Source organism: Phyllostomus discolor, chromosome 4 (genome assembly GCF_004126475.2).
Source record: "Phyllostomus discolor isolate MPI-MPIP mPhyDis1 chromosome 4, mPhyDis1.pri.v3, whole genome shotgun sequence".
Lineage (NCBI taxonomy): Eukaryota > Metazoa > Chordata > Mammalia > Chiroptera > Phyllostomidae > Phyllostomus > Phyllostomus discolor.
Window position 1 is genome coordinate 116,199,990 of NC_040906.2, and position 26,923 is coordinate 116,226,912.

The following is a 26,923-nucleotide window of genomic DNA, read 5'->3' on the forward strand; positions in this document are numbered from 1 at the left end:
GAGAGTGGTGAGCAGCACCAACGTGAAAGCTTCGTGAACCGGAGGGCGAACGGCGCCTGAGAAGTCATCCCGCCTCTAGGGGGTGCCAAGCAAGCGTGGCCAACACCCAAACCCGCAGGTAGCACGCTCTTTTGCCTCCACCAGTGCTCGGGATCTTGGGATCCGGTGAAAAGCAGTTCTTCAGGTTACAAGTTCCGCACCTCAAAGGCCGCGTAAGTGACCTACCCAGAGGTCCGCCAGCTCTAGGCAGCCAAACCACCTCCCTTTGTACCCTTGAGGTAACGCGAGAATGGACGGGGTCTGGCTTCTGGGAGGATGCAGAGGGAGGAGGTCCCGGTTCGAGGGCGGGGATGGAGGTCGGAAGAGGATGGCTGAGGCTCGCTGTCAGGGCCGGCTGACACCACCCTTGCGACCCGGTCAGCGTCCCAGCTGCCCCACCTCCCGGGGGCCTGCCCCCTGCCTGGTCCTCGCCCTTCGGGACGCGGATTACCCTCTCTCTGGGAGGAATTTTCCCTCTCTCTCCACTCTTTGGCTTTCCCTTCAGGTGGATCCTCTATGGAGCGGTTTCTGGCACGGCTGTGTGACACCAGCGCGTTGCAGCCACTTCCGGTGTGGGAGGGGGACACCACGGGCCACTGTTTCACGCAGCTGGTGCTCAGCGCCCTGCCCCACGCCCTCCTCGCTGTGCTCAGTGCCTGCTATTGGGGGACCCCTAGGTGGGTAGAGACGGGTGCACACACATCTATCCGTGTGTGCCTGCAGACCTCTCCCCTAACCCAAATCTGCGCGGCAGTGTAATCAGAATGGTGAGGTCTCTGGAATGGGGCAAAAGTAGAATAAAATGTGGGCATTACCACTTTGCAGCAGTGTGGCTGTTTTAGAGCAAGTTTCTTGTCTTTGCTGAGCCTCATAGCATTGTTGGGAAGTTTAAATAAGATAGTGCATTTAAGCATATAGAGCCAGTGCCTGGCACGTTTTTAAAAGCTTGGTGCATGGTAGAAATCAACAATTTTGTAGATTTTCAGATGTTCAAACACAGCTGTCATGACTTAGAGGCAAAATTGAGTGAACAATATTTTTAGCCAAAAAAGGATAATTTGTGTTGAAGTTGTAGGACCAGTTTCTCACCACTTCTGCCTCATGAAACCTCTGTGTTCCTAAGCTAAGAAAAGAACATACATAGCTGGAGAGGAAGAAGTAGGTAGAGGAAAAGAGCAAAATCACAACCCTAACCCTACCCAGGTTTGGGACTAGAAGGTGCAAGTGCTAAACTCACCTTGGTTTTGTACTCAGTTCCTGTATGGCCAGACATAGCAAAGTTAGTCTCACTCTGGCTACTGACAAGAGTGTTGTCTCTGCCTTTGGGAGTCCTTAGCCTGATGGATGAAATGTGTCCCTAACCAAGATGAATGAGGGGATTGATGAAGCCCTTCCTTGGGTAAATGAAGCTTTGGGCTTGGAGGAATCCTGTTTTGTCTCTTATGCAGAACGAGACAAAAGAAAAGAGGGTTAGTCAGTCAGCACAGACATCCACAGCCTGCTCAGAGGGGCTCCTTTGGGAACTTGCAGTCTGACAAAAAAGCAAGCAAGAGCGAGCATCATGTATCAATAGAAATTGTGGTTATCTCACTTCACTCATCAGACTTCTGTGCATTGTTGAAAAGACTGAGGTCCAAAATCTTAAGTGGGAAGGGCCCTTGGAGGGCTTTGGGTCGAGAGTCCTCACTGGTCACTGCACCAATGAGGAAAATGAGATGCACAGAGGGAAAGAGTCGTGGGACTGCTGGTGGCCGTCTTAGGGCCAGTGTTCCGGCCCCCAAAGGCCCAATGCTCTTTTGTCTCCACATCTTAAGAAACAGAATTATTAAAGGTTGACTTTTATTCCAACATAAACCCCTCCATATAAGTGATCAGCTGGACTTTTTAAAGGAAACCTGGAGCATTTTAACCTACAATTAAAGTTTTCTAGTAACCCACCCTCATTTTACATGAACTTTCAAGACATTCTAACATTCATTGCTGCAGGTGTGTTTTACACTTGATTTTTAATACAGACAGATCACCCTTTTGTTTATTAAAAACATGTTTTGCATGCCAAGAAGATATAGGCGAGACTGGAAAGAGGCCTTTCTTCAGCTAAAGGAGTCGCGGGAACGATCCACACCATTTTGTACAACCATTGGAAAGACTGAGAGTAGAGTATTCTGAGGCTTCATGAAATTTAGGCTATAAGAGTGTAAAAGGGGCATTTCAGTCAAATTTTTATTCATCTAATAGTGCTTTGAGTGAATTCAAGGATTTAGGTAGATATTTCTGTGAAAATGAATACTCATCCTATAGTGGTTATCAGTATGAAAATGCAGGATTTTTTTTTTTAATTAGACCCTTTATGTTTGGTACAACCTAAACTCAAAACTGTTAATTTCTGTGGTGGAAGACTGATCAGAAATGTTGTGGTTAGATTAGAAAATAGGTTAGGTGAATCCAGGAAGACTTCCTGTGAGAAAAGGCTCTAGGTTCCAGGGTAGTGGTGTTGAAGGTAATGTGTATAGGGGATGAAAGGGAGTTGATTCTCTCCAGGGAAGTGAGTTATTAGAGGGATGTCTGGGCCCTGAATCAACCATGATGTGCCTCCTTTTCTTTTTCTTCCTTGTCCCCAGGAGTCCAGATTACAACCTACCCTGCAGTCCTGGCTGGCGCCTCCGACTCACAGCCTCTTTCCTGCTCTCCATCTTTCCACTGTTAGACCTCCTTCCAGTTGCTTTGCCACCAGGGGCAGGCCCAGGACCTGTAGGGCTAGAGGTGCTGGCAGGAGGCGTGGCAGCTGTGGCCTGGATCAGCCACAGCCTGGCTTTATGGGTTTTGGCTCATTCCCCTCATGGCCACTCCCAGGGGCCCTTGGCCTTGGCTCTGGCCGCCTTTCTGCCAGCCCCAGCCCTAGTGCTGACCTTGCTGTGGCACTGCCAGCGAGGCACACTTCTGCCCCCTCTTCTTCCAGGTCCTCTCGCCCGCCTGTGTCTTCTCATCCTGCAGCTAGCTGCACTTTTGGCCTATGGACTGGGCTGGGCAGTTCCTGGGGGACGCCAGGAATCCTGGGCCCAGGAGCCCCTCCTCCCTGAGAGGCAGGAAACCGAGATAGCTGAAGATGGGGAGAGTTGGTTGTCACGTTTTTCCTATGCCTGGCTGACACCCTTGCTGGCCCGTGGGGCCCATGGAGAGCTCCAGCAGCCCCGGGACATTTGCCGACTTCCCCACAGGTTGCACCCAACCTACCTGGCCCGCGTCTTCCAGGCACACTGGCAGGAAGGGGGCCAGCTGTGGAGGGCTTTGTATGGGGCCTTTGGGCGGTGCTACTTGGCTCTTGGACTGTTGAAGCTGGTGGGGACCATGCTAGGATTCTCAGGGCCCCTGTTGCTGTCCCTACTGGTGGGCTTCCTGGAGGAGGGGCAGGAGCCACTAAGCAATGGCCTGCTATATGCCTTGGGGCTAGCTGGTGGGGCTGTGCTGGGCGCTGTGCTGCAGAATCAGTATGGGTATGAGGTGCGGAAGGTGACACTTCAGGCACGGGGGGCCGTGCTGAACATTTTGTACCGGAAGACATTACAGCTGGGTCCCAGCCGCCCTCCTGCTGGGGAGGCCCTGAACCTACTGGGCACTGACTCTGAGCGCTTGCTTAGCTTTGCTGGGAGCTTCCATGAGGCCTGGGGCCTGCCGCTGCAGCTGGCCATCACCCTCTACTTGCTGCACCAGCAGGTGGGTGTGGCCTTCGTGGGTGGCCTGATCCTGGCACTGCTGCTGGTACCTGTCAACAAAGTGATTGCCACCCGCATCATGGCCAGTAACCAGGAGATGCTACAGCACAAAGATGCACGGGTTAAGGTGAGGGGATGCTTGAGGTCCTTCAGCAATCTGGAGACCCCCACCTAGCGTCCTTGTCCCCAGGTCCTGCCATGCACAGTGTCTGAGGGAGTGAGTATGATCTAGAAGTTGAGCTAGACTGGAGAAAGACATGGGTTCACATCCAAGCTTTACCACTTAGTAGAATCACCTCAGACAAGTCACCTAACCTCCTTGGGCCTCCATTTTCTCATCTGTAAAGTGAGGATCATAGTTTGCCTCACAGGGTCATTGTGAGGATCCTGTGAGGTAATGCTCGGTGTGCTGCCAGTCATAAAGTAAACCTCAAATGAATGTGGCTCATTAGTAATATTATAATATTAGTTCATGCAGCCCTAAGCAGCAACCCTAGCGGGTAGACAGTAACCTGTCTGGGACCAAATGAGTTTCTAGTGATAGATCTGGCACCCAAGTCTCCTACCTCCGCATCTAGGGCATAAACCATCCTGTAGCTGCATGTAGGGAAGCCTAGGCCTATTCCAGCTGCCTCTTGGAGGTGGGCTGTGGGGAAGGGGGTAGCTCACTTTCCTTCCTGGGCCAGCTCTAGGTGTTGAGCATCTGGCTGAGTTAGTTCTGGGTTCTGCAATGATTATGGGTAACTTTACACAGGGGCTGGCAGGCCTGGGGGCCTATACAGCATAGCTGGCAACATGTTACTGGAATAGCTCAGAAGGCTAATGGGGAGGGGCTGACCCTGGCAGCTGGTTATAGCAGGAGCCTTTTCCCTACCCGTGACAGCCCAGGTCTCCAGGGCCATCTGGGAAGGGTCCCCATGCCTCCCTGGCTTGCAGGCCGAGGATGTACAAATGTTAGGATTCAAAGAGTTCCTCTGTCCCTGGCCCCTCTTGCCTGGGCCCCCTGCCTGTCTGACCCTGGGCGGTGGCGTGGCTCCTACACCTGTATTCTCCAACAGGAGTAGCAGTTCCCATACCACCCAAGCCATGGGCCAGACTGGTGACCAGCCCCCCAAGCTCTTATCTTCTGGCTTTGGGAAGTAATCCTTAGTCCCTCACCTAACAGAACGACTGCTTTTACCTGGGTGTGGTAACCCTCTGCCCTTTGCACTATTTCATCCCTTAGGAAGGAAGGGGGTCCCAGCTCTGACCCGTCCCCAGCTGGAGCATATGGAGAATGAAAAGACTGGGAGGGGAAGCAACCCAGGGCAGAAAAGGGTTTGAGGGTGAGGCTTACAGAAAGAGCTGAGGTGGAGGAGAAAACCAGGGTAGCAAGCACAGAGTGTGTGGGGGCTCAGAGTACTTGACACCCTCTACCAGGAGCCTGGGGAAGACCAGGCAGGCGACAAACACATGAGCAGTGTCTCCACACTGCTTTGTTGTTCTCCATCCTTAGCTCATGACAGAGCTGCTGAGTGGCATTCGAGTCATCAAGTTCTTCGGGTGGGAGCAGGCGCTAGGGGCCCGAGTAGAGACCTGCCGGGCTCAAGAGCTGGGGCGACTCCGGGTCATCAAATACCTGGATGCAGCCTGTGTGTACCTGTGGGCTGCCCTGCCTGTTGTCATCTCCATTGTCATCTTCATCACCTATGTCCTCATGGGGCACCAGCTCACTGCCACCAAGGTAGGGACTCGGGAGGGGCAGGGAGGATGGCTGTAGGGAAGCATGGGAGGAAGGCGGCAGCAAGGAGGCTGCAGTGGAGTGGGAGGTGGGCTCGGGACAGTGGTGCTGGCTGGGAGAGAGGGAGGGAGGGAGGGAGGCGGATCCCTGGCTGCCTTTCCTTTCCCAACTAAGGGGAATCCTCTGAAGGGACCTTTATCTGGGGCCTCACTTAGGTAACCCTTCTGTCTGTGAAAGACTTTCCTTTTACCTCTTCTTTTTTTTTTTTTAACTTCCAGTCAGGCCCAAGCTCTGTATTAGGTCCCCTTATTATTTTTCTGATGACCTTGGAGGAAAACAAAAATCCATGATCCAATGACATTTCTGCCCAGGGCCGGAGGGTTACTACTTAGAAATTCTGAGGTCTGAGAATGGGCTGGGTCTCCGTGCTTCAGGTACGACCTGGATCCCTGGAGGAACATCTAGAATTTGTAGGATTCTGAGAGTGCCCACCTTTGCCAACTCTGATGCAAGGATTGTCCTGATGGCCCCTCAGTTCTGTCGCTGCCCTGTTCTTCCCTCCACAGACCTGTCCACAGGGCCACCCATACAGCAGGCCCTCAGGTGCTTCACCCCCGCCCCCTCCCTCCAACCCATGTAGGTATTCACGGCCCTGGCACTGGTACGCATGCTCATCCTTCCTCTCAACAACTTCCCTTGGGTGATCAATGGCCTCCTGGAGGCCAAAGTGTCCTTGGACCGGATCCAGCGATTCCTCGACCTTCCCAACCACAACCCCAAGGCCTACTACAGCCAAGGTAAGGGGAAGCTAGAGGGTAGAACTTGGCACAAGTTGAGGAGGGAGCTGTAGCCCCCTGGGCGCCATACACAGATGCTACCAAGAGAAGCTAGAGGCAACGGAATCCAGGTAGAGCAGGTGGCCGTTTCCTGGGGAGAACCCTCAGACTAAGACTGAAGCTGAATCAGCCCTAGGCAAACAGATATGGGGCAGGCAAGCTAACGACATGCCCCTGGTTTACCCTCCCCAAAGCAGGTAGGTGGTGCATTAGAAGGCCAAGGTGAGTGTTGTCTGCCCTGTTCAGATCCCCCCACAGAGCTATCTACAGTGGTGGAGCTGCATGAAGCCCTGTTTTCTTGGGACCCCGTTGGAACCAGCCAGGAGACCTTCATCAGTCACCTTGAAGTGAAGAAGGTTTGTTGGTCACACAACCTAGGAGAGTCCCCAGACTAATGAGGAGGATGGGGACTCAGTGGCAGATGAACACAGATGGAGCCAATCATAACTAGATGGCCCTGTAGCTGTACTTACCAAGGGAAGGACTAGAGAGGTTTTGGTGAGTAGGGTCTAATCAAGGAAGGGATGCCACCTCATCTGGGAATGTCATTTCTCTGCACACAGCTTTCACAGAGCAGTCATGTCTCTCTGGTCTTTGGACAGCTCACACCCACCCAGTCCAGACCAGTGAGTGCGTTTGTCTGCTGGATCCTCCATGACCCCTAGGGGCCGTCCAGTTCAGAACAGACCCCAGAACTTACCCAGCATCCCCCCAGGGCTGAGGACCAGGAAGAGGCCCAGCAGTGGCCCAGCAACCCCTTCTGAAAAGGGTTTTGCAAATGGAATAGATAATCCTCTGCAGCCTGGCGAAAGGAATCACACCCTGTGATTCACACCACTGGCACACATTCTCAAAGAAGCACTTGAAAAACATTCCTGGCAAGAGAATGACTCCTGTTCACCCCAGTCTTGAGTGTTCACTCTCCCCTGACCCCCGCCCCACCCTTTGCCCCACATCTCAACCCAGCATTCTCCAGTGGTGCCTGAGCTGTCTCCACCACACTTGGCCCACGTTTCTGGCTCAGGCTGTATGTTTGTTTTTCCTCTTAGTTCAGGCAAGATAAGGCTGGGATTTTTCAAAGGAATTTTGCTAACGTGTCAGTTGGGCTTTTTTTGGATAGAAATCATAGAAACCCACTGGAGCTAGCTTAAGCAAATAAGAATGTATAACAAGGGTACAGAGATGAACTGCAGAGTCCAAAACCAAGCACGCAGCCCAACCTCAGGAGCAGCCCAGAACCAGGCCTCGACTTGCAGAGAGCTCTTTCCTTCTGTCTGCTTTTTTCCTCTGTACTGGCCTCACTGTTCTCTCTCTGAGGACTCACTCTTTGTTGAGCAGAAGACAGGACTGCAGAGAGCCCTTCTACTTACCAGCTGTAGCCAGAACTAAGGAGCATTCCCAGGGAAGGGTCTCAGATTGGCCTGGTGCCTGCTGGTAGATGGGTCAGCCCTGGCTGGCTGGCTGGGCGGGGGCATCACAGACAGAGCTTCTGGGAGCTCTGCCTGTTTCTAGAGAAGGATTTTGGTTTCTTTTTGTACAAGGACCTAGCTCTATGAATGTATATTACAACTAAGAAATAAAGGGAATGCAAAAATTTAAACTGCAAATCACAGAAATGGACACTTGTGAAAACACTGCTTTTTGCCCTGGGGTATCAGAAGTCTAGCAGCAGGTAGACTTAGCCAGCCCGGCAGCCCGGCCCCAGAGCCTGACGTCCTTTCCTCCCCTCTCACCATTCTGGAATGCTGTCTTAGAGCTTTCTTTGGAAGTTCTTGGGCAGTTTTCCTCGGGGCAAATTCTTTCCCTACAGACTAACTGGGGCCTAGAAAGAAACCTCCGTGGAATGATTGGCAGCCCAGGGCCTCAGGAAGGAGAACTGACACTTGCTTGTGTGGATTTTTTGTAGGGTGCCCTCGTGGGCATCGTGGGGAAGGTAGGCTGTGGGAAGAGCTCGCTGCTGGCCGCTATCGCTGGGGAGCTTCACAGGTAAGCAACCTCGAGCATCCCTGTCCTCAGCTCTGCCCTTCAGCGAACACTTATCTAGCCCCTGTTATGTGGTGGACACCTTTTTTAGGGGCCAGAGATGCCAAGATGAAGAAGACATGGTCCCTTTCTTGGGAGAGTTTTCAGTCTGGAAAGGGGGAGACAGTCAAAGTGAGTTATCATAATCATCACATCAGAGCGTTTTGAGTGCTATAATAGTGAGTGAAGAAATGAGTGGAAACATCCAGCATTGCCGCTCTTTGAGAAAGTGTGGCTGTGCAGGGAAGGGACCCAGGGAGGAGCCGAGGTGTGAGGGCAGGTCTTCTTTCACAGTGAGAATGCATGAGTCCAGGGTAGCGGCCACCACTCTCTTCTGAGCTTCTGAGCACATGTAGCTAAGACAGCTACTTGGCTTCAGTCAAAGAGCAATTCCTTCCCCTCCCTATTCAGAATGAGCCCACAGCCTCATTTAGGACCTCTCCACCTCCATGGCTGCCAACTCAGAGAGCCATGCGACATGAAGGGGGCCCTCTGTAGGGGTTGGGCATGGAGAGACTCCGTCTGGAGCCAGCCCTCACACTGCTGGCCTGGCTCTCTGCAGGCTGCGTGGACGGGTGGCAGTGTGGGGGCTGTCCAATGGCTTTGGCTTGGCCACCCAGGAACCCTGGATCCAGTTTGCCACCATCCGAGACAACATTCTCTTTGGGAAGACATTTGATGCCCGGCTGTATAAGGAAGTGCTAGAGGCCTGCGCCCTCAATGACGACCTCAGTGTGAGTGCCTGGCCCAGAAACCTCTTGGCCACCTGCTTCCTCATGTCCCTCACACCTCAAGTCTGAGACTTGCTACCCTGGGAAGGCATTGCTTCCACTCAGGCATCCTCACCTAGGACTGGCCATCAGGCTTTGGTCCCCCCAACCCCCCGAGTGCTCAGCAGTCCAGTTCCTCGTTCTACGTGGGGCTCAGAGGGGTGGTGGTGGCGGTGTTCCACAGAGCAGTGGGGGACCCCCGAGTTGTCTGGGGTGGGGAATGGCTCCCTGTGAGGCTTAGTTCTGCATAGGTCTGACAGGCAGTTCTTTTTTTATAATTTTTAAAAATATTTAGCTTATTTATTTTTAGAGGGAGGGAAGGGAAGGATAAAGAAAGGGAGAAAAACATCAGTGTGCAAGAGAAACATCAATTGGTTACCTCTTGCATGCCCTCAGTTGGGACGCAACCCAAGCATGTCCCCTGACCGAGAATTGAGCCAGTGACCCTTTTGGTTTGTGGGACAGCGCCCAACCCACTGAGCCACAATGGTCGGGGCTGACTAGCAGTTCTTATTCAAGAGTCTCTCCCTTAGTTCCCAGTGGGGAGATTTGGAAGAGTCAGGGTTACTCTGGGGAAGCCTGAGGAACCCTTTAGAACCCCTGTACCCAGAGTACTAAATTTAGGGGCGGTGCGATTCCGTTTCTCCCATGATTTCCCCACCCAACCCCTATATCCTTGCACCACTGGGACTGTAGCAGTGAGGACTGTCCTCACCGCTACCCTGTCCAGGTAATTGTGGTACTTTGCTGGAAAGGACCTTTGATTTTGACCGTGGAACATCCTAGGTCCATTTATTATTTGTTTCTACATGAAGCATTTCCCAAATGTCTACCAGGAACTGTTCTAGACACTAAGAAAAGAGACAAATAGCAGAGCTGCTCAGAGGACACACCATCTGGTGGACTACAGGCACTTCCTCTGGTATAGGGACCCCTTAGCTAAGGAGGCCACTCCTGATGCCACAGGAAGCCTCGAGGTGCATTCCTTCCTGAAAACCCTGTGAAAGCTTCCGCATCATGCCCATCGTCATCCTTGCCTGTTAAGAAGGCAGGGTAGTGTGCGGGAGTGATTAAGAATCTGTGTTCGTGTCTTGCCCCATATTAGCTGTGGAACAACCTTGGGCAAGGTAGTGGCTCTGTCTGAGCTTTGGTCTCATCCATGAAAAGGAAATAATACCATCTTATAAGGTTGTCAAGGGGATGGGATGAGATGATGCTTGTAAAGTGCTAAGCACAAAGTAAATGTTCAATAAATGCTGGTTGTTACTAGAATGTGGCTTATGCCTGCTGCCTTGCTCCCTCAGATTCAAGACCAGTCTTTTCAAGCTCCCTGACTCGTTTCTATGCAAAGGGATAGGAAATGGGGTAGAAAGTATTGGGGAGCTCGCTGACCAACACTGAGGGGCCTGTCCCATCAGATCCTTCCTGCTGGAGACCGGACAGAGGTGGGAGAGAAGGGTGTGACCCTCAGCGGGGGACAGCGGGCCCGGATCGCCCTTGCTCGTGCTGTCTACCAGGTGAGTTAGATGTGGGGGAGCCCAGAGCCTTGGGAACTCAGTCAGAAGGCATGGGATGGAGTATTGTCATCAGTATCTAATTTTCCCCCCTCCCCTCCATGCTCCTGAGTTGTTGGTCCCTTGGCCATCCCATTCTCCTTTTGCAGATTCAGGGCAGAATTAAAGGTTCTTTAAAGACTATTATGTGCCTTGAGGCTCTGGGACCAAGCAAGTCTGAGCACTTGCCCTGGAGCACTGGCCTTGTTTGACTGGAGGAAAGTCCACCTCAGGTCTCACCTCCTTCTCTTCCTCTGAACTGTCCTCTCTGACTCTCTCAAGGTCATGTCCTAGGAGAGGTCTGGGTTCTGGCCAGAGGACCTAGGGCTTGGTATCCATGGTGCCCCCACTGCTCTCTAGGAAAAGGAGCTCTATCTCCTCGATGACCCTCTGGCTGCTGTGGATGCAGACGTGGCCAACCACCTGCTGCATAGGTGCATCCTGGGAGTGCTGAGCCACACCACGCGGCTGCTCTGCACCCACCGCACCGAGTACCTGGAGAAGGCTGACCTGGTGCTGCTGCTGGAGGCTGGGCGCCTGGTTCGGGCTGGTAATGTGGTCTGCAGGGCAGGAGCCGGCCAGTGAGGGAGCCATCTACCTGGGCGTAACTGGGGAAGAGGGACAGATGGAGTGTCAAGTGCAGACTCTGCCACCCCTCTGTGTGTGGCCTGTTCATCCTTCTTTCTAATGGGAGCCTCTGTCCTGCCTTCCCAGAACCCATGTGAGGAAATGGGGGCTGGAGGGGAAGGAGACACTGGCAAAAGGGCCCGGTGGCTTGGGGACTTGGGATTTGTGACTGGGCATGTTGGGAACTTAGACGCCCGGGATCACTGAGAATAGTTGGGTGCCCTTGGAGAAAACAATTTTAAAACAGTCTTTTATTTAAAAAAAAAATCCCGAAGGATTATTATCCAGGGGGACATGACCGTCTGCAAGTTTACTGGCAGAGAAACAGAGGACATGAGGCTCCACCAGAGTGTTAGGAATTTTCTGAGGCGTGAGGAGAAAGCTCAGCAGTACTGAGAGGTGACTCTGGACAGAGTGCTCACAGGTGCTATGACTCTCCTAGGGGTGAATCTTTTATTTTTTCTTCTTTTTAAATATATTTTATTGATCATGCTATTACAGTTGTCCCGTTTTCCCCCATCACTCCCCTCCACCTTGCACACACCCTCCAAACCACATTCCCTGCCTTTAGTTCATATCCATGTGTCATACGTATAAGTTCTTGGCTTCTACATTTCCCAAACTGTTCTTACCCTCCCCCTGTCTATTTTCTACCTACCAAGTCTGATGGGAACTCCTTTGTAGGTAACTGTCTCCTTTTCTCTTGCTGCTTTTAAGATTCTCTCCTTATCTTTCATCTTGGGTAATGCAATTATGATGTGCCTTGGTGTATTCCTCCTTGGGTCCAACTTCTTTGGGGTTCTCTAGCTTCTTGGACTCCTGGAAGTCTATTTCTTTTCCCAGAATGGGGAAGTTCTCCTTCATTATTTGTTCAAATAACTTTCCCACTTGTTGTTCTTCCCCTTCTGGTACCCCTATAATTTGGATGTTGGAACGTTTAAAGATGTCCTGGAGGTTCCTAAACCTCTCCTCAGTTTTTTGAATTCTTATTTCTTCATTCTTTTCTGATTGGATGTTTCTTTCTTCCTTCTGGTCCACTCCATTGATGTGAGTTCCAGTTTCTTTCCCATCACTATTGTTTCCCTGTACATTTTCCTTTATTTCACTTAGTGTAGCCTTCATTTTTTCATCTAATTTGTAACCAAATTCAACCAATTCTGTGAGCATCCTGATCACCAGTGATTTGAACTGTGCATCTGATAGGTTGGCTATCTCTTCATTGCTTAGTTGTATTTTTTCTGGAGCTTTGATCTGTTCGTTCATTTGGGCCTTTTTTTTTTTTTTTTTTTTTTTTTTTTGATGAGCCTGTTATGTAGTGAGGGGCAGAGCCTTAGGTGTCCACCAGGGCAGGGCAACCCAATTGCTGTGTTGTGACGCTGTATGTGGGGCAGGGGTCTGAGAGGGAACAGTGGTGCTTGTTCTGCTCTCTGCTGGATTTCAGTCATTTCCCCCCACCCCCGCTTCCCACAAGCAAAGTGGGCCCTTCTGGTGCTGATTCCCGGGTCGGTGGGCTTGTGTATGTTCTAGGACCCTCTGGGTCTCTCCAGCACACTCCCCTGTGAGGCTGGGAGTTTCTCCCGGCCCCTCAACCCCCAGAGGTGTTTTTAGTTGGTATTTTGAGGCTTTATTTCCTGACATTGGGATCCTGGGTTGCACCATTTGTCTCCCCAGTTTCACCTGGTTTATCTGTGCACAAATGTGGAACCGCCCGGGTCGCCAGCTGCCTTATGCGCAGCACCCCTCCACAATCTGCTGCTTCACTGGGTCTGCCCACTGCCCCCTTGCGCACCTGGGGTCTGCCAGCCACTGCTTTGTCGTGACCCCTTTCCAACCGGCTGCCAAACTCCGCCTCTCGTACCGCCTCTCATACCGGTCTGGATGAATGTTTCTTCTTTAATTCCTTGGTTGTCAGACTTCCATACAGTTCAATTTTCTGTCGGTACTGGTTGTTTTTTGTTTCTAAATTGGTTGTTGTCCTTATTTTGGTTGTGCAAGGAGGCACAGTATGTCTACCTATGCCTCCATCTTGGCCGGAAGTCGTGAATATTTTCTGTCTGTGCTGATTGGACTCCAGACACAGAGGGGACGGGCTTGATGGTCCTGCCCAGACTTTGGGGATCCAGGGCAGAGCTGTGCTAGGGTGGGTCCAAAAAGAATTGGGGGTGGGGGTAGATTGGCACACATATTTAAAAAAGCCTAGTATATTTCTAGAATAGCCCCTTCCTAATCTCCCCTGCTACCTTCCAGGGCCTCCCTCTGAGATCCTGCCATTGGTGCAAGCTGTTCCCAAAGTCTGGGCTGAGGATGGGCAAGAGTCTGACTCAGGTATGGACTGAGGATGGCAGGAGGTGGCTTGCTCCTCACCATGACACTGGAGAGAGATGATTTCTACAGAGCTCGCCTGCCCCTCTGAAACACAGGTTTTCAACTGTCAGCCTGCAAGCTTAGTCCCCCTGACCTCCCTGATCTTCCCAGCCACAGCCCAGTCCGTGCGGAGCCCAGAGAAAACAAAGGAGGGGCTGAAGGTGGAGGAGGGTGCATCTGGCCGCCTGCTGCAGGAAGAAAGCAAGAAGGAGGGTGCCGTGGCCTTCCACGTGTACCGAGCGTACTGGAGAGCCATAGGCACAGGCCTGGCCCTGGCCATCTTTTTTTCGCTGCTTCTCATGCAAGGTAGGAATAAACCCCAGAGGCCCTTATCCCACCCGCAGCCCTGTGTTTTAGGTCCCCACCACATCCTTCACCTTGTACCAACCCTTACAAAGCGCAGAGACTCACCAGGCATGGTGACAGCTGGGACAATAGGCCTGCCCCCACTTCTGAGAGAGTCCCAGAGGCCAGACAGATGCACTCCATAGCCATCTTCTGATCAGTCCCATCCAGCAGATCTGAGATCACGTTCTCCCCAGACCTGTGGGATGACAGACCCAGGAACGAAGCACACGCCAGGGAGGACGTGGAATGGTGGCAGGGCAGGGAGGGCCAGCAGAGCGAAGAAGGGTAGAAACTAGAGTCAAGGGTAGAGGATTAGAATAAAGGGAGTGAGTCTCACAACTTTCTCGTTTCCATCCCCACCCAGCCACGAGGAACGCTGCTGACTGGTGGCTCTCCCACTGGGTCTCTCAGCTGAAGACAGCTGGCAATGACTCCCAGGAGGTGGCAGCCCCCATCACCCTGGACTCCACAGGGCTCCTCTCTGCTCAGCTGCTCCTCTTCTCCCCCGGAAGCTTCTGGTGAGTGGCTGGGGCTGGGGCCATCAGAGCGGTTGCCAGGCAGGCAGTGAAGAGTTGCAGGGCTGTGTCTCTGGAGAATGGGAGCAATGGTGTGGGGGAGGGGAGGGAGCCCCCAGTGGCCCTACTTCTGGTTACCCACAGCCTCCTCCCCACTACCCAGCACCTCAATATTCCTGCTGCCTAAAGCTGCCCCCAGTGGCTCCTCAGATGTCCGTTTCTACCTCACTGTGTACGCGACAATCGCCGGTGTCAACTCCCTCTGCACCCTTCTCCGAGCACTGCTCTTTGCAGCGGGCACCCTCCGAGCGGCTGCCACCCTGCACCGCCGCCTGCTGTGTCGAGTTCTTATGGTGAGGGGATGAGAGGGTGGGGGTGGTGAGGGGAGCCCTCCCCATGCTTGGGCTTCATTGGAGGCCCCAGCCTACCTCCTAGTCCTCGGGAGAATATAGCCCCAAACAGGTGCATGCAGCACTTGACAGCTCGAGACATGGAAAGGCCGAGAGCAGAGAGGCTGCTGGGCTTCAAATCCAGTTACTTAACCCTACAGTGTTCTCCTCTGTAACATGGGGAGAAGAGATTCATCCTCACAGTCACTTCCCTTTTGGACTGTGTGCAGAGGGCTGAGCTAACTGCCCCTTAGTTCATGCGAAGTCCCTTTGGGGTTTTGCTTATTTATCCATCTATTTCTTTTCTACATACCCTTTCTCCATTTCCCCTCCTTTCCTTGAACAGCAACCATTCTAAGTGTGTTCAATATGTATCTTTTTGTCTTTTTGCGAAACGCCTATGTTTTGTGTTCATTTATTTTTATAAGTGAAATTTTATTTATTTAGGACTGTTTCTAAGAGCCTTCCTGGTTGCTATGCATATATCTATTCTAGTCTGTTGCTTATCCATTGACTTAGTATGAGGATTAAATTAATTAGTATACGGAAAGTGCTTAGGACAGTGCCTGGCACATACTAAGTGCTCAATCGGCAATTACTATTAATGTTGTTATTAAAGCCCTTTCTTGTCCTGTATCTTATTTGGGTTTATAATAACCCTGTGAGGTAGGTGTTGTCACCCCTATTTTACAGATGAGGAAACAGAGGCTCTGAGGATGCAGGTGACCTGGGCAAGGCTATTTCCCCGGGGAGCCAGGCTGGGAACCCAGTGCTGTGTAGGTCTTTCCATTGCCTATCAAGGATCAAGCAGCATGCTGGTCTGCCTCTCCTCCAGGAGCCAAGTAGGGGATATCTTCAGGCTGTGAGGGAATTCGTTTATCATAAACTGTCATTAGGAGGTGCTTCAGAAAGTCCTTCATCTAGTCTCCTGCCTTAAGATAGGAGTGTTCCCCAAGTAACAGTAGAGAGTTGGGGGACAGGGAAGGTGGGGAAAGGGAAAGAGGACTATACCTAATGAGACTGTACCTCCCATTAGTAGACCAAGTATCGGACAGTCACTGAGCACTTCTTCCATGCCTGGCAGACTGTGCTGAGGACCTGACTGCTACCTATGTGGCCTTTAATCCCGCTAATAGCCCTGTAAGATGCAGTTCCATTATTAGCCCTGTATTTGAAATGAGGAACAGGGGCCTTTAATAGATTAAGCCTCTTGCCTGGGGTTTCACACCTACTAAATGGCAGAACTGGCATCCCAGTAGCAGTCTGACTCCAGAGCCTTGGTGCATAACAATGAGACAGTACGACTTGGACCACTGCCCTCACCATTCTGTCCGGCCCTGGGTAATCGGGGTGTTCCTCCTGACATCTAACTAAGTCTCACTCACTGGCCTGAAGTCCCCATATTCTGCTGAGAAGTGTAGGCATGTCTAGCATAGAGGTAGTGGAATGGAATGGCCCAGCATGGCCTCTCAGGGTCACCACTGACCAGAGGGACAGTCTCTCTTTTCTACCCTGGGATTGTTGTCTTCTCTAGGCCCCACCTGTCCTTCCTCTCTGTCCCCTTCCTATTCTCTACCTCCGGCCTCCCTCCATACCCACCTCCCCCAGGATGGCCCAACCCCCGCCCCCTTCTGCCAGCCCTGCCCTTGCCCAACCACACCCCTTCTCCCAGGCACCAGTGACTTTCTTCGACTCCACTCCTATGGGCCGGGTCCTAAACCGCTTCTCCTCTGACGTGGCCTGTGTGGATGACAGCTTGCCTTTCATCCTCAACATCCTCCTGGCCAACTCAGTGGGCCTGCTGGGCCTCCTGGCTGTGCTGGGCTCTGGCCTGCCCTGGCTGCTGCTGCTGCTACCGCCTCTGAGCCTTATCTACTACCGAGTACAGCGCCGTTACAGGGCCTCCTCGCGGGAGCTGCGGCGCCTGGGCAGCCTCACCCTGTCTCCACTCTACACCCACCTGGCCGACACCCTAGCTGGCCTCCCTGTGCTCCGGGCCACTGGGGCCACTGACAGGTGTGTGGGATCTGCCTCTCCCAACCAGGGCCGGGGGGATGAGGTGAGGGGAGCAGGGGGCAGAGGGTCCCTTAAGAAGAAACACACATGGGGAGGTGGGCTTTAGGTCTCCTGAGAAGGGAAAGGTGGGTGAGGGCACTAAGGGAAAGAGGAAGGAAACAGAGAAAAGGGCTAGTGAGGCAGAGCAGCCCCCCATGAAAGGGCACACTGACCTCTCCAGACTCTGAGGTGAGGCCTGTGGGTGTACGGATCAGCTCCAGGAAGGAGCCGTGTTGTGGGGGAGTCCGGGCAAGTCATTGCCACAGTGGAGTGGCCTCACTTCCCTCCCGGTCTCCCCCAGGTTTGAGGAGGAGAACCAGAGGCTCCTGGAGCTAAACCAAAGGTGCCAGTTTGCATCCAGTGCCACAATGCAGTGGCTGGACATTAGGCTCCAGCTCATGGGGGCTGCAGTGGTTAGTGCCATCGCAGGCATCGCCCTGGTGCAGCACCAGCAGGGCCTCGCTGACCCAGGTACTGCCCCGGGACCTTCATGCTCACCTCAGAAGCATGTGATTCCCATCCCCTGGCCCAGACCTCTTCCTGCACTGTCCCCCAGCACTTTCACCTTCCACCCAGGGCTTCCTGTGAGGATATGTTGTGATTCTCCTGCCCCCCATTTTAGAGTTGAGGAAACTGAGTCTCAAGAAGTGACTAGTCTTCTGACTCCGCCCCTTTCCTGCTCCACCCCCAGCACTCTGCCAGGCCCACCTGTTTGCCACCTGTCATTCCCCATAGCCTCTCCAGACCCACTCCACTGCCTTGCATCCAGCTCGCTGTGGTGCTGGTCTGGTGCTGGCATCTTCCTGCTTCTCTGCTGGTCTCCTTTAAATGCCCGCAGTCCACAGCTTCAGTTGCCCATATTCTGCCTCACTCCTCCATGCCTCCCAGTGTTCAAGCCTCCCCTAGCGGCTGGTGTTCCTCTCCTGCTAGGACTGGTGGGCCTGTCACTGTCTTATGCCCTGTCCCTGACGGGTCTGCTCTCGGGCCTGGTGAGCAGCTTCACGCAGACAGAGACCATGCTGGTGAGCGTCGAGCGGCTGGAGGAGTACACCTGTGACGTGCCCCAGGAGCCCCAGGGCCAGCCGATGCAGGTAGGCCTGCACCTCCGCCCCTGGCCTGGTGCTAGTGCCCTGAAGGATCCTCCCGACAGCCCAAGTTCTGTTCACTCCTTGCCACTTTTCTCAGCTCCTCTGATGCCCCTGTGTGATCCCCCCTTGCTTCACTGTGTCCCTCATCATTGTGTCTGTCCTCCCTTCTCTCCTTTACTTGCCTCATTTCTCCCATCTTTGCTTGCACGCCATCTGTTTCTCATTATTCCCTCCTCCTTCCACTCTCCAACCCCCCTTCTCCTCCCTGTGTCTCCCATTTTCACCCGTCTCCTTCTCCCACCCACAAACCCCACCAGCTAGGCACTGGCTGGCTGACCCAGGGGAGCGTGGAGTTCCAGGATGTAGTGCTGGTGTACCGGCCAGGGCTGCCAAATGCCCTGGATGGGGTGACCTTCCGCGTACAGCCTGGAGAGAAGCTGGGCATCGTGGGCCGCACGGGCTCTGGCAAGTCTTCCCTGTTGTTGGTGCTCTTCCGGCTGCTGGAGCCCAGTTCGGGGCGAGTGCTCCTGGATGGAGTGGACACGAGCCAGCTGGAGCTGGCTGAACTCAGGTCTGGGGTAGCGAGAAGAAGAGAACCAGACTACTGGCACTTAGAAGGAGGCCCAGCCAGGAAGGCTTTACGTAAGCTTAGGGCAGCCAGGGTCAGCTGGTGGTGAGAAGGTGGATAGGACAAGCAGGCGAGGAGAGCGAGCCCAGTACTCAGGTCCAGGGTTAGAGCTGTGGTCTCGAGGTCTTTACTCTGACCCAGGCCCACCTTTCCAGCTTCATCTCTCTTGTACTTCCCAGTATGCCCCCTGCATTCTAGACCACCCGTCCCTGCACCCAGAATCAGAGCCTCCCCATGCTTCACCAGACACTCATCCCCCAGCCCTTGGGCTTGGCAGGTGGTGCTCCGGACAGCTTAAGACCTGGGCCAGTTGCCCCTGGCCACAAGAGGCCACATCTGGGGCTAAACACCTTCCACCACCCCCAGGTTAGCCTAGTATCTTTTTCTCTGAGTTCCAGGATGTAGGAAAGGTAGGGGAGCTCTGTTCCAAAGCCTGTTACTGACCCCAGGCCCTGGCCCTGCTTTTGCTGCCTTTTCCAACTCGTGGCAGCCTTACAATAGAGCCCACCCATGGCTCCACAGGACCCGTTTCCAGGCCCTCCAACCTTGACATGTCCCCGCCCTACTATTCGAACTCTGCTCATTCCTTGCCACTGCTGCTGGCCCAGTCACTGCAGGAGTCAGGGCGACACCGTTAACCCACTCTTGTTCTCCGTGCATGGTGGCCGAGGGAGATGTAACCTCCTTAAAGACAGAGTCTAGGCCTTGGTTTCTCTGGTTTTCCTCAAAGCACCTGCATGGTTCTAGAACATGGCTGACCAACTGGGGCACAGAGTGAGGGTCACATTCAGGTCGTCTCCTCAAGCTTTCCTGGGGGTACTGGACCTACAGCTAAAACCTGTGCTGGGCGTAGCAGTGACCACATCTTCAGCCTAGACCCCATATGCGGTCTCCTCCTTGTTCCCCAGATCCCAGCTGGCTATCATCCCCCAGGAGCCCTTTTTGTTCAGTGGGACTGTTCGGGAAAACCTGGACCCCCGTGGCCTATATGAGGACCTGGCCCTGTGGCAGGCTGTGGAGCAGTGCCACCTGAGGGAGGTGATCACATCCATGGGTGAGTACCAGGCCCCACCTTGCAGAGTGGAAGAGGAGGAAGCAGGGAGGGGGCAGGGAGAGGCCTGGGACCCGGAGGTGAAGTGCTGTGCCTTGCAGGTGGTCTGGATGGTGAGCTGGGCGAGGGGGGCCGGAGCTTATCGCTGGGGCAGAGGCAGTTGCTGTGTCTAGCCAGGGCTCTCCTCACAGATGCCAAGGTAAGGTGAGAGGAAGGGACATTCGAGAGGGCCGGGAAGAAGGCAGAGGCATGTGAGGGGTGAGGAAGTGAGTTGGGGAGAGGTCTCAGGGGACCAAGTTAGTTTTCGTTTTAGAGCTGGAGGTGGGGCACTGTAGGCTGGGCAGGGCCCAGCTGCAAGGTGGGTGCTGGTGCTTGGGCAGGAGCCAAGACTAACCCTCTTCCCTGTCCTCCCGCCCACCTCTCCACATGTCCCAGGTCCTGTGCATCGATGAGGCCACAGCAAGTGTGGACCAGAAGACAGACCAGCTGCTCCAGCAGACCATCTGCAAACGCTTTGCCAACAAGACAGTGCTGACCATTGCGCACAGGTGTGCAAGTATCTAGCGTGAGACTCTGGTCAGAGGCTATGGTGTCAGGTACCCCAGGGGCCAGGGCCCTAGAGATTCCAAACTCCTGTGAACCTCAGCTCCTTGTTCTCATAGTACATTGTCCGAAGGAACCTGTGGCCCCCACCCCCATAGAGCATAAAGTCTGTGGGCAGAACAGTGGTGTCCAAGGGAGGGGAGGAGGGAATGAGGGTCAGCTTTCTGCTGTAGGATGTTGCTCTCCATCCCCCTCACAGACCACTCTTTCCACACAGGCTCAACACTATCCTGAACTCTGATCGGGTGCTGGTGCTGCAAGCTGGGAGGGTCGTGGAGCTGGACTCCCCGGCTGCCCTGCGCAACCAGCCGCACTCTGTGTTCCAGCACCTGTTGCAGAGCAGCCAGCAGGGAGCCTGCTCCTCCCCGTGAGGACCCAGCAGGGTCTCCACCCTCCAGGGTCTCCCTTCTGCTGGGTATCTGAGAGCTGATGTGTGTTTACATTCTCCCCCGTGGCTCTACCTCACTGGCACTCCCCAGAGGGGAGAAGGTGTCGTGGGTTCCTCTTTGAGAACCACTCCCAAGGTAGCATCCCATGGTTTCCCCAGAACCAGGCCTCTGCTCCGGCCCTCTGACATCTGAAACTCCAGGCAGGTTTTTCTGGCCAAGGAACCTGCTTATAATTTCATACTTTTATTGGATAAAATTCCCATCTTACAGTCTGTGTATTAAAAAAATAATATTTCTTGTGTGAGGCTGCTGAGGGGTGGCAAGAGAGAACCACTCCAGTCTGAGGGGCAGAGGAGGTGAAGGAGGGGGCACGGAAGCCCCCACGTCCATCACAGTGCTGTGGTCTTTCCAGGCTCAGGGGGCAGGGCAGGCGACAAGGGTGGCCCCGAAGGCAGCATGCTAACCTGACACTCCTGGTCCTGGCGTGCTGGGGCGTAGTGTGGTGCAGGGTAGCAACAGGGTCCAGGGGGACAGACACCTCGGCGCCAGGCCCGCAGGGTCAGCAACACCGTGGACAGGACCAGGGCAGCAGTGAGCGCCCCAAACACCACCATGGCCACTAGGCCAGACTCACCCAGCCCGGCCTCCTGCCTCCGCACCACCTCCTTCACTGAGATGCGCAGCAGACCAGCCCCTGCGCTGTGAGGGACAGGCCCCGTGGCAGGCGCCACCACTGCTGAGGTGGGCCCCGGGGGGACGTCTGCTATGGTGGCAGGGTCTGGGACAGGTAAGACTAGTTCACAAGTCTTGCCGCCATAGCCGCTGGGACACAAACAGTCGAAGTCGTGGACACGGTCCCGACAGCGGGCCCCTCTCTGGCATGGGCGGCTGGCACAGTCATCCAGGTTGATGGTGCAGAAGCGTCCAGCAAAGCCCTCGGGGCAGAGGCAGGAGAAGCGGTTTACGCCGTCCACGCAGGTGGCGCCGTTAGCGCAAGGCCGCATCAGACAGTCGTCTACATTCACCTCGCAGCGGGCACCCACAAAGCCTGCCAAGCAGCGGCACGTGAAGTTGAGGGCAAAGCCCTGGTCATCCTGGCACTGCCCGCCATTCTGGCATGGGGAGCTGGGGTGGAGGTGGGAGAGGGCTTTGATACGGACTCACACCTGCAGGGTAGCCCGGGTCAGCATCCTGACCACCGCCACCTCACCCCCCTTCCAGCAATGTCATGTTAAGCCACACTCTGAGCCTTCCATTCCTCCTTTAAAAAATGGGAATACAAGTAGTCCCCAGCTTCCAAATTGTGCAGGTTAAAGGAGATCACCCAATGTCAAGCAGTTAGCATGGGGCGTGGCCTGAGTGTGAGGCTAAGGCGAGTGTACTGTTACACTGGCGGGCCCTTAGGCCTGATGCTGGAATGCCCCTACAGGCCTGTTTCCTTGTGTATGCTCTGTGGGACATCCTCAGGGCCACACAGCAGCTTTCCTGAGAGGATGAGGGGAGTCCGGGGTCCTCAACCTCCCCCTCCCCAACAGCCAGAGCAGTTGTACACTGATATGTGACACCCGCAGTTCCTGCAGATTTTTGTTGTTGTTGAAATGGTTCAGGTGGTATAAAAATAATGAGAAACCCTGAACTAGGGACACTTCAGCAGGCTGGGGTTTTATCTTCCAGTGCCCCCAGGTAGGACTTCTGACCCTCAGTCCTAGGACCTCACTACCACCCCCTCAACAGTGCTATCTAACCTTGAACTCACCCCGTGGGGCCAGCACTCACCCTGCCTGCTCACAGGGTCCGGTCTTGCGCTCACAGTCCTGCCCATGGAAGCCTGGTGGGCACACACAGTGGTACTCGCCGCCACCGTCATACACACACTGGCCTCCGTTCCGGCAGGGAGACTGCGTGGTACAGACGTGTTCATCTACAGAGAAGACAGGGAAGGCTCTGGGGTAGCCCCTTACATCTGGCACCCAGACCTGCCCAGGCCCCATCCACAGCTCTGGGTGTGCGGCTTACACTGCAAACCCACCCAGGCTGGTGTGGTGTGGTGGGAAAGAGTTCAGAACCAGGCAGCTCCTAGCTCTGGCAATGTCAGTCTGTCTCAGAATGACTGGGCAAGTTCTACCTCATCCGTGGGTCTCAGTTTCCTCATCTAAAAGATTAGTACAATTTTCTGCAGCTGCCATACCTACCTCATGGGATTAGGTTAAGGGCCAATTCAGACACAGGTAGATATAGTCTAAAATGATAAAATACCATGTGTTTGAGAGGTTGAGCTGGACCTAATAAATACAAATGGATGTTTTCCCAAGGCTCTTCAGACCAACAGCTGCCCCTACTCCCCTACCTTTGTCACAGAACTTGCTCGCCCAGCCACTGTGACAGATGCACTGCCAGGGCTGATGGCAGGAACCGTGCTGGCAGCCAGGCATCCTCACACAGCGCTCACAGTGCAGCCCCTCCCAGCCTGGGTCGCACCTGGTGGGGAGAAGCACAGGGTCAGGGCTCTGGGTGGTGGATGTGAGGAAACGGAGGCTAGGCCGGAGCTTTTAGAGAACAGAGGGACATATGACAGTCCCTAAGGAGAAGCAGGCCCATCCCAGATAGGTGTGGGCTGTGCAGGTCACATGTACGGAATCAGACCATCTGACAGGAACAGTCAAGTCCTGGTTCTGCGCTTTGTCTAATCTCTCTGAGCCTCAGTTTCCTCATCTGTAAATTGGGGATACACTTTGCAGGGATGTGTTAATGAAGAAACTAAGATATGTCTGTAAATGCTCCCAATATCAGTCCAGGCATACGTGAGGCTGATAGTTTTGTTTTTGTTTTTTAAGAGTAACCCTGATAACAAAAGAAAAAAGCAAACAAGAGTCTTTGCTTTAACTACAGTCTTTGAAATTAAGAACAATCAAACAATAGCCAGAGGGGAGGGGGGAAGGGACAATGGGGAGAAGGGTTTTCAGGAACTACCATAAAGGACACAAGGACAAAGCCAAGGGGGAGGGTGGAAGAAAGGGAGGGAGGTGGGTTTGAATGGGGTGGGGGTGGGGGAGAAAATGCAGACAACTGTAATTGAACAACAATAAAATAATTTTTTTAAAAAAGTGACCCTGAGCCCTGGTTTGTGTGGTTCAGTGGGTTGAGCACCAGCCTGTGAACCAAAAGGACATGGATTCGAGTGCCAGTCAGGGCACATGCCTGGGTTTCAGGCCAGGCCCCTGGTTGAGGGTGTGTGAGAAGCAACAAACCACTGTTTCTCTCGCACATTGACATTTCTCTCCCTCTCTTTCTCCTTCCCTCCCCCCTCTCTGAAAATAAATAAATAAAATCTTAAAAACAACAACAACAACAAAGAGTGATCCTGAAAGATCATCAGGACTATCTTCCTACCCTGATTCCAGGGCCTTAATTTTTAAAAACAAAACAAAACAAAAAACCTCTCCAAGGACGGAGAGTCTGAAACACCCCCAGCGACTGCAGCAGCTTACCCTGTCAGCTCATTTCCTTGTCCAACCAGACACATTTCCCTCCTGCTACAGAATTTGCCCAAACCCCACACCAGCGAGTCAATTACTGAAATTATTGAGGAAGATCCTCTTTCATAAGTGCTTCTCCCCATCAACCTTGCCCACAGCCTTTCTTTTCCAGGCCCAACCAATTCTCTTTACATCTTTCCTTTATCTCTCCCTTTCTTCCCAATCTCCAAACTCTCTCAAGCTTCAGGTCTTTCTCCCAGTATCTTGAGGAGGAATGTTTCAGAATTTCTGGGTCAGACTTGGGAGAGAGTAAAGAAGTGTAGAGACATAAGCTGGAAGAAGGAAAAGAGCCAAGGCAAAGGGGACTGGGGATGGGTGAGGCTGGCCCGTCTGCCCTGTGTGCCATGGGGAGATGGGGAGTGCACAGTAGGGTCTTAAGCCCCTAGACACCTGCCCTGGGGCCAGACCAGGGTGTGGGTGTGAAGGGGTGGGAAATGAGGAGGAGAGGGGTTAGGAGCACGTGCTCAGAAGAGGTACCTGCAGGAGCCGTCAGGCTCACAGAAGCCGTGGGCCAGGTCACAGTGGGAACTGCAGTCATCGGCTGCAAGAGATTGATGTGGGAGGGGTGAGCCGGGGTCCGGTTTGGGTTCCCTGAGATGCAGGCTCGGGAGAGGATGCGGGGTTCCAGTAACTGGGTGGGCTCAGCTCGGGGGCAGCGCAAAAGAGACTGTTCCATTCCAAAGGGAAACCTGGGTTTCCGCAGCCCCGCGGGTCCCAACGGCTGCAGTGCCGTCTCCAGCCAACAGAGGCCAACATGCAAGCAAGGGACACCGGGAGAGGGCAACGACCTGAGCGCCGGGGGTGGGGGGGCGCTCACCTATGGCAGGATGAACCAGTGCCCACAGGATGCACAACAGGCACATGAGATGTAGGCAGCGGCAGCCTCTGGGCATGGTCAGCGCCGGCCCCAAGAAGGACGGACGGATGGACGACCGGACGTGCGGACACCTGTGGGACAGCACAAGCTGGGAGGCGGTCGGACGCAGATATAGCTGCACGGATTGCGATTCCGAGTGATAGGAGCCGAGGGAGGGGAGGAGCGCCCAGACCGAAGAAGGGAGTGGGGGCAGCGGGAAGGCTGGGGCCGGGTGAAGGGTTGAGGCGGCAAGGGTTTTGGGGACAGTACCCGGGATCAGGCTCTGTGGGAAAGGATGGACAACGTGGAGACAGGTCAGGGCGCGCGAAGGGCTGGAGCTGGGAAGGCAGCAGAACGGAGGAGCCCACGGGGAAAGGGGCAGTGCCATGGGGCGGCCTTGAGGACACAGGCTGCGTTCCCGGCAGCGAGCAGTGTCCGATCCCACCCTCGACTTCAAGCAGGACTTGCTCCCACTTCCCCTTCCCATCTCGGCGCGCTCGGCTCGGCCGCAGCGCCGCGCCTGGAGTCCCCGAGCGCCCATCGTCCTCCGTGTCCGTGCCCTCGCGGTCCTCACCTCCGGCTGGGAAGCAGCGCGCTCGGGGCTCAGAGCGAGGCCGGATCCGACGGACTCCGCCGTGGAGCCAAGCTGGGGCGCGGGTCCGCCCCTAGCGGGCCGCGAGGACCGGAGCCGAGGCGGCTGCCATGAGAGCCGAGCGCTCGGGAATCTGGGGCTCAAGGCGACCCCGAGAGGCGGCGGCGGCGGCGTCTCCCCGTGCGCTTTCAGGCCGCCTGCCAGGGGCGGCGTGTGCCGGCGGGTCCCGGCTACGCACTCCCCTCCCCGGGCCGCTGCCTGCCCGCCCCCCGCCTCCCTGCTGCGCGCGGCGCACGCCTTGCGGCCGCGGTGCTCAGCGTTCGCCCCTTTCTCCGCTGCCTCGCTCTCCCCGGGGCCCCCACCCTCCGCTGCCACCTAACCTCTCCGAACCTTGCTTTCTTCATCGAAAGGAAGAAATTATGGGAGTCTAAAAATGGGAGCAGGCTGTAAAGTGCCGGCCAGATGTGCGCAGCCCTATTATTCTCCCATCTGGCATCCCGGCTTTGCTGACCCGCGCCTCTCACCGCCGCCCCACCTCTGCTCTCACCAGTCCGTTTCCCATTACGCTTCTCGTATGTATCCCATACACGCTCAGTGCACAGCGCCGCTCCCGCCCTCCTCCTGTCATCAGCCCACGCCTCCTCCGTTCGTAAATCCTCCATCACCTGCTTCAAATGTCTGTGCCTCTCCTCTGCTCTCTCCCCTTCTTTCTCTCCTCATTGCAATCCACAGCCTTCCAGGATCAACCTACGCTCAACTAAATATCACCTCCCCATCCCTACCTCTGTCAAGTTCGTTATTCCCATCACAACGTTCCTTCCCGTGACCGCTACTAGAAGCCCCCCTGGACTGGGAACGCCTCTGACTCTGTAAACGTGCCTCCCACCCCAGTCCCCACTTCTGTACCCCGGATCACAACCGTTCTTGAACTAGGACTAATCGTCAAATGCCCCAAACCAGATCTCAGACTGAAAGAGTTCTGTGGGGAGAGTGGAGGAGGACTACGTCCTAGGCTAATGGCTCAGAGACCCGTGCAAGGCCAGACCAGGCCAGGACACAGTATCTTGTTTGCGCAGGTCAAAAGGGCAGAGGTTAGGAAAGCCACCTAAACCTCCAGATCCAGTTTTCATCATGTTTAAGTTCCAAATATTGGAAGGGGGAGTCTTTAGCTTGTGCAGAGAGTTTCCTGCAAACACTTCCACAGGAACCGAGACCCTGGAATAATTTTT

The 26,923-nt window shown here is 54.4% G+C and overlaps 2 protein-coding genes across 10 annotated transcripts; one reads left to right on the forward strand and one right to left on the reverse strand.

The window, feature by feature from the left end:
* ABCC10 (ATP binding cassette subfamily C member 10) lies at positions 1 to 20,997 on the forward strand. Of its 6 annotated transcripts, none has more exons than XM_036024120.1 (22): positions 24 to 278; positions 545 to 716; positions 2,661 to 3,879; positions 5,248 to 5,475; positions 6,113 to 6,269; positions 6,555 to 6,664; positions 8,215 to 8,294; positions 8,893 to 9,064; positions 10,519 to 10,617; positions 11,014 to 11,203; positions 13,528 to 13,605; positions 13,756 to 13,950; positions 14,357 to 14,510; positions 14,671 to 14,860; positions 16,569 to 16,912; positions 17,253 to 17,422; positions 17,882 to 18,042; positions 18,357 to 18,610; positions 19,576 to 19,721; positions 19,820 to 19,922; positions 20,154 to 20,266; positions 20,539 to 20,677. In XM_036024120.1, the coding sequence occupies exons 2-21, from the start codon at positions 556 to 558 to the stop codon at positions 20,251 to 20,253; spliced, it is 4,311 nt and encodes a 1,436-aa protein (XP_035880013.1). In that variant the 5' UTR covers positions 24 to 278; positions 545 to 555; the 3' UTR covers positions 20,254 to 20,266; positions 20,539 to 20,677. The 6 variants fall into 6 exon arrangements, 4 of the variants coding, with proteins under 4 accessions (XP_035880014.1, XP_035880013.1, XP_035880011.1 ...); XM_036024118.1 differs by having other exon boundaries at positions 32 to 278; positions 19,820 to 19,917; positions 20,539 to 20,997; XM_036024119.1 differs by having other exon boundaries at positions 32 to 212; positions 19,820 to 19,917; positions 20,539 to 20,997.
* Positions 20,942 to 26,409, reverse strand: DLK2 (delta like non-canonical Notch ligand 2). Of its 4 annotated transcripts, none has more exons than XM_036024124.1 (6): positions 26,360 to 26,409; positions 25,064 to 25,194; positions 24,724 to 24,787; positions 23,058 to 23,188; positions 22,487 to 22,631; positions 20,942 to 21,835 (listed from the first exon to the last, which is right to left on the reverse strand). In XM_036024124.1, exons 2-6 carry the CDS (start codon positions 25,137 to 25,139, stop codon positions 21,100 to 21,102), a joined length of 1,152 nt encoding a protein of 383 aa, XP_035880017.1. In that variant the 5' UTR covers positions 25,140 to 25,194; positions 26,360 to 26,409; the 3' UTR covers positions 20,942 to 21,099. The 4 variants fall into 4 exon arrangements, with proteins under 4 accessions (XP_035880017.1, XP_035880016.1, XP_035880015.1 ...); XM_036024123.1 differs by lacking the exon at positions 26,360 to 26,409 and adding an exon at positions 26,242 to 26,336; XM_036024122.1 differs by lacking the exon at positions 26,360 to 26,409 and adding an exon at positions 26,085 to 26,235.
* Between the last annotated feature and the right edge of the window lie 514 nt (positions 26,410 to 26,923).

Coding starts and splice junctions, on each gene's coding strand:
- ABCC10 (XM_036024118.1), top strand. CDS start 556: ATGGAGCGGTTTCTGGCACGGCTGTGTGACACCAGCGCGTTGCAGCCA. Junction 6,665..8,214: donor GTCACCTTGAAGTGAAGAAG/GTTTGTTGGTCA, acceptor GATTTTTTGTAG/GGTGCCCTCGTGGGCATCGT. Junction 9,065..10,518: donor CCCTCAATGACGACCTCAGT/GTGAGTGCCTGG, acceptor CTGTCCCATCAG/ATCCTTCCTGCTGGAGACCG.
- DLK2 (XM_036024122.1), bottom strand. Junction 23,189..24,723: donor GAGCCTGACGGCTCCTGCAG/GTACCTCTTCTG, acceptor TCTCCCCACCAG/GTGCGACCCAGGCTGGGAGG. Junction 21,836..22,486: donor GGACCCTGTGAGCAGGCAGG/GTGAGTGCTGGC, acceptor CCTCCACCCCAG/CTCCCCATGCCAGAATGGCG.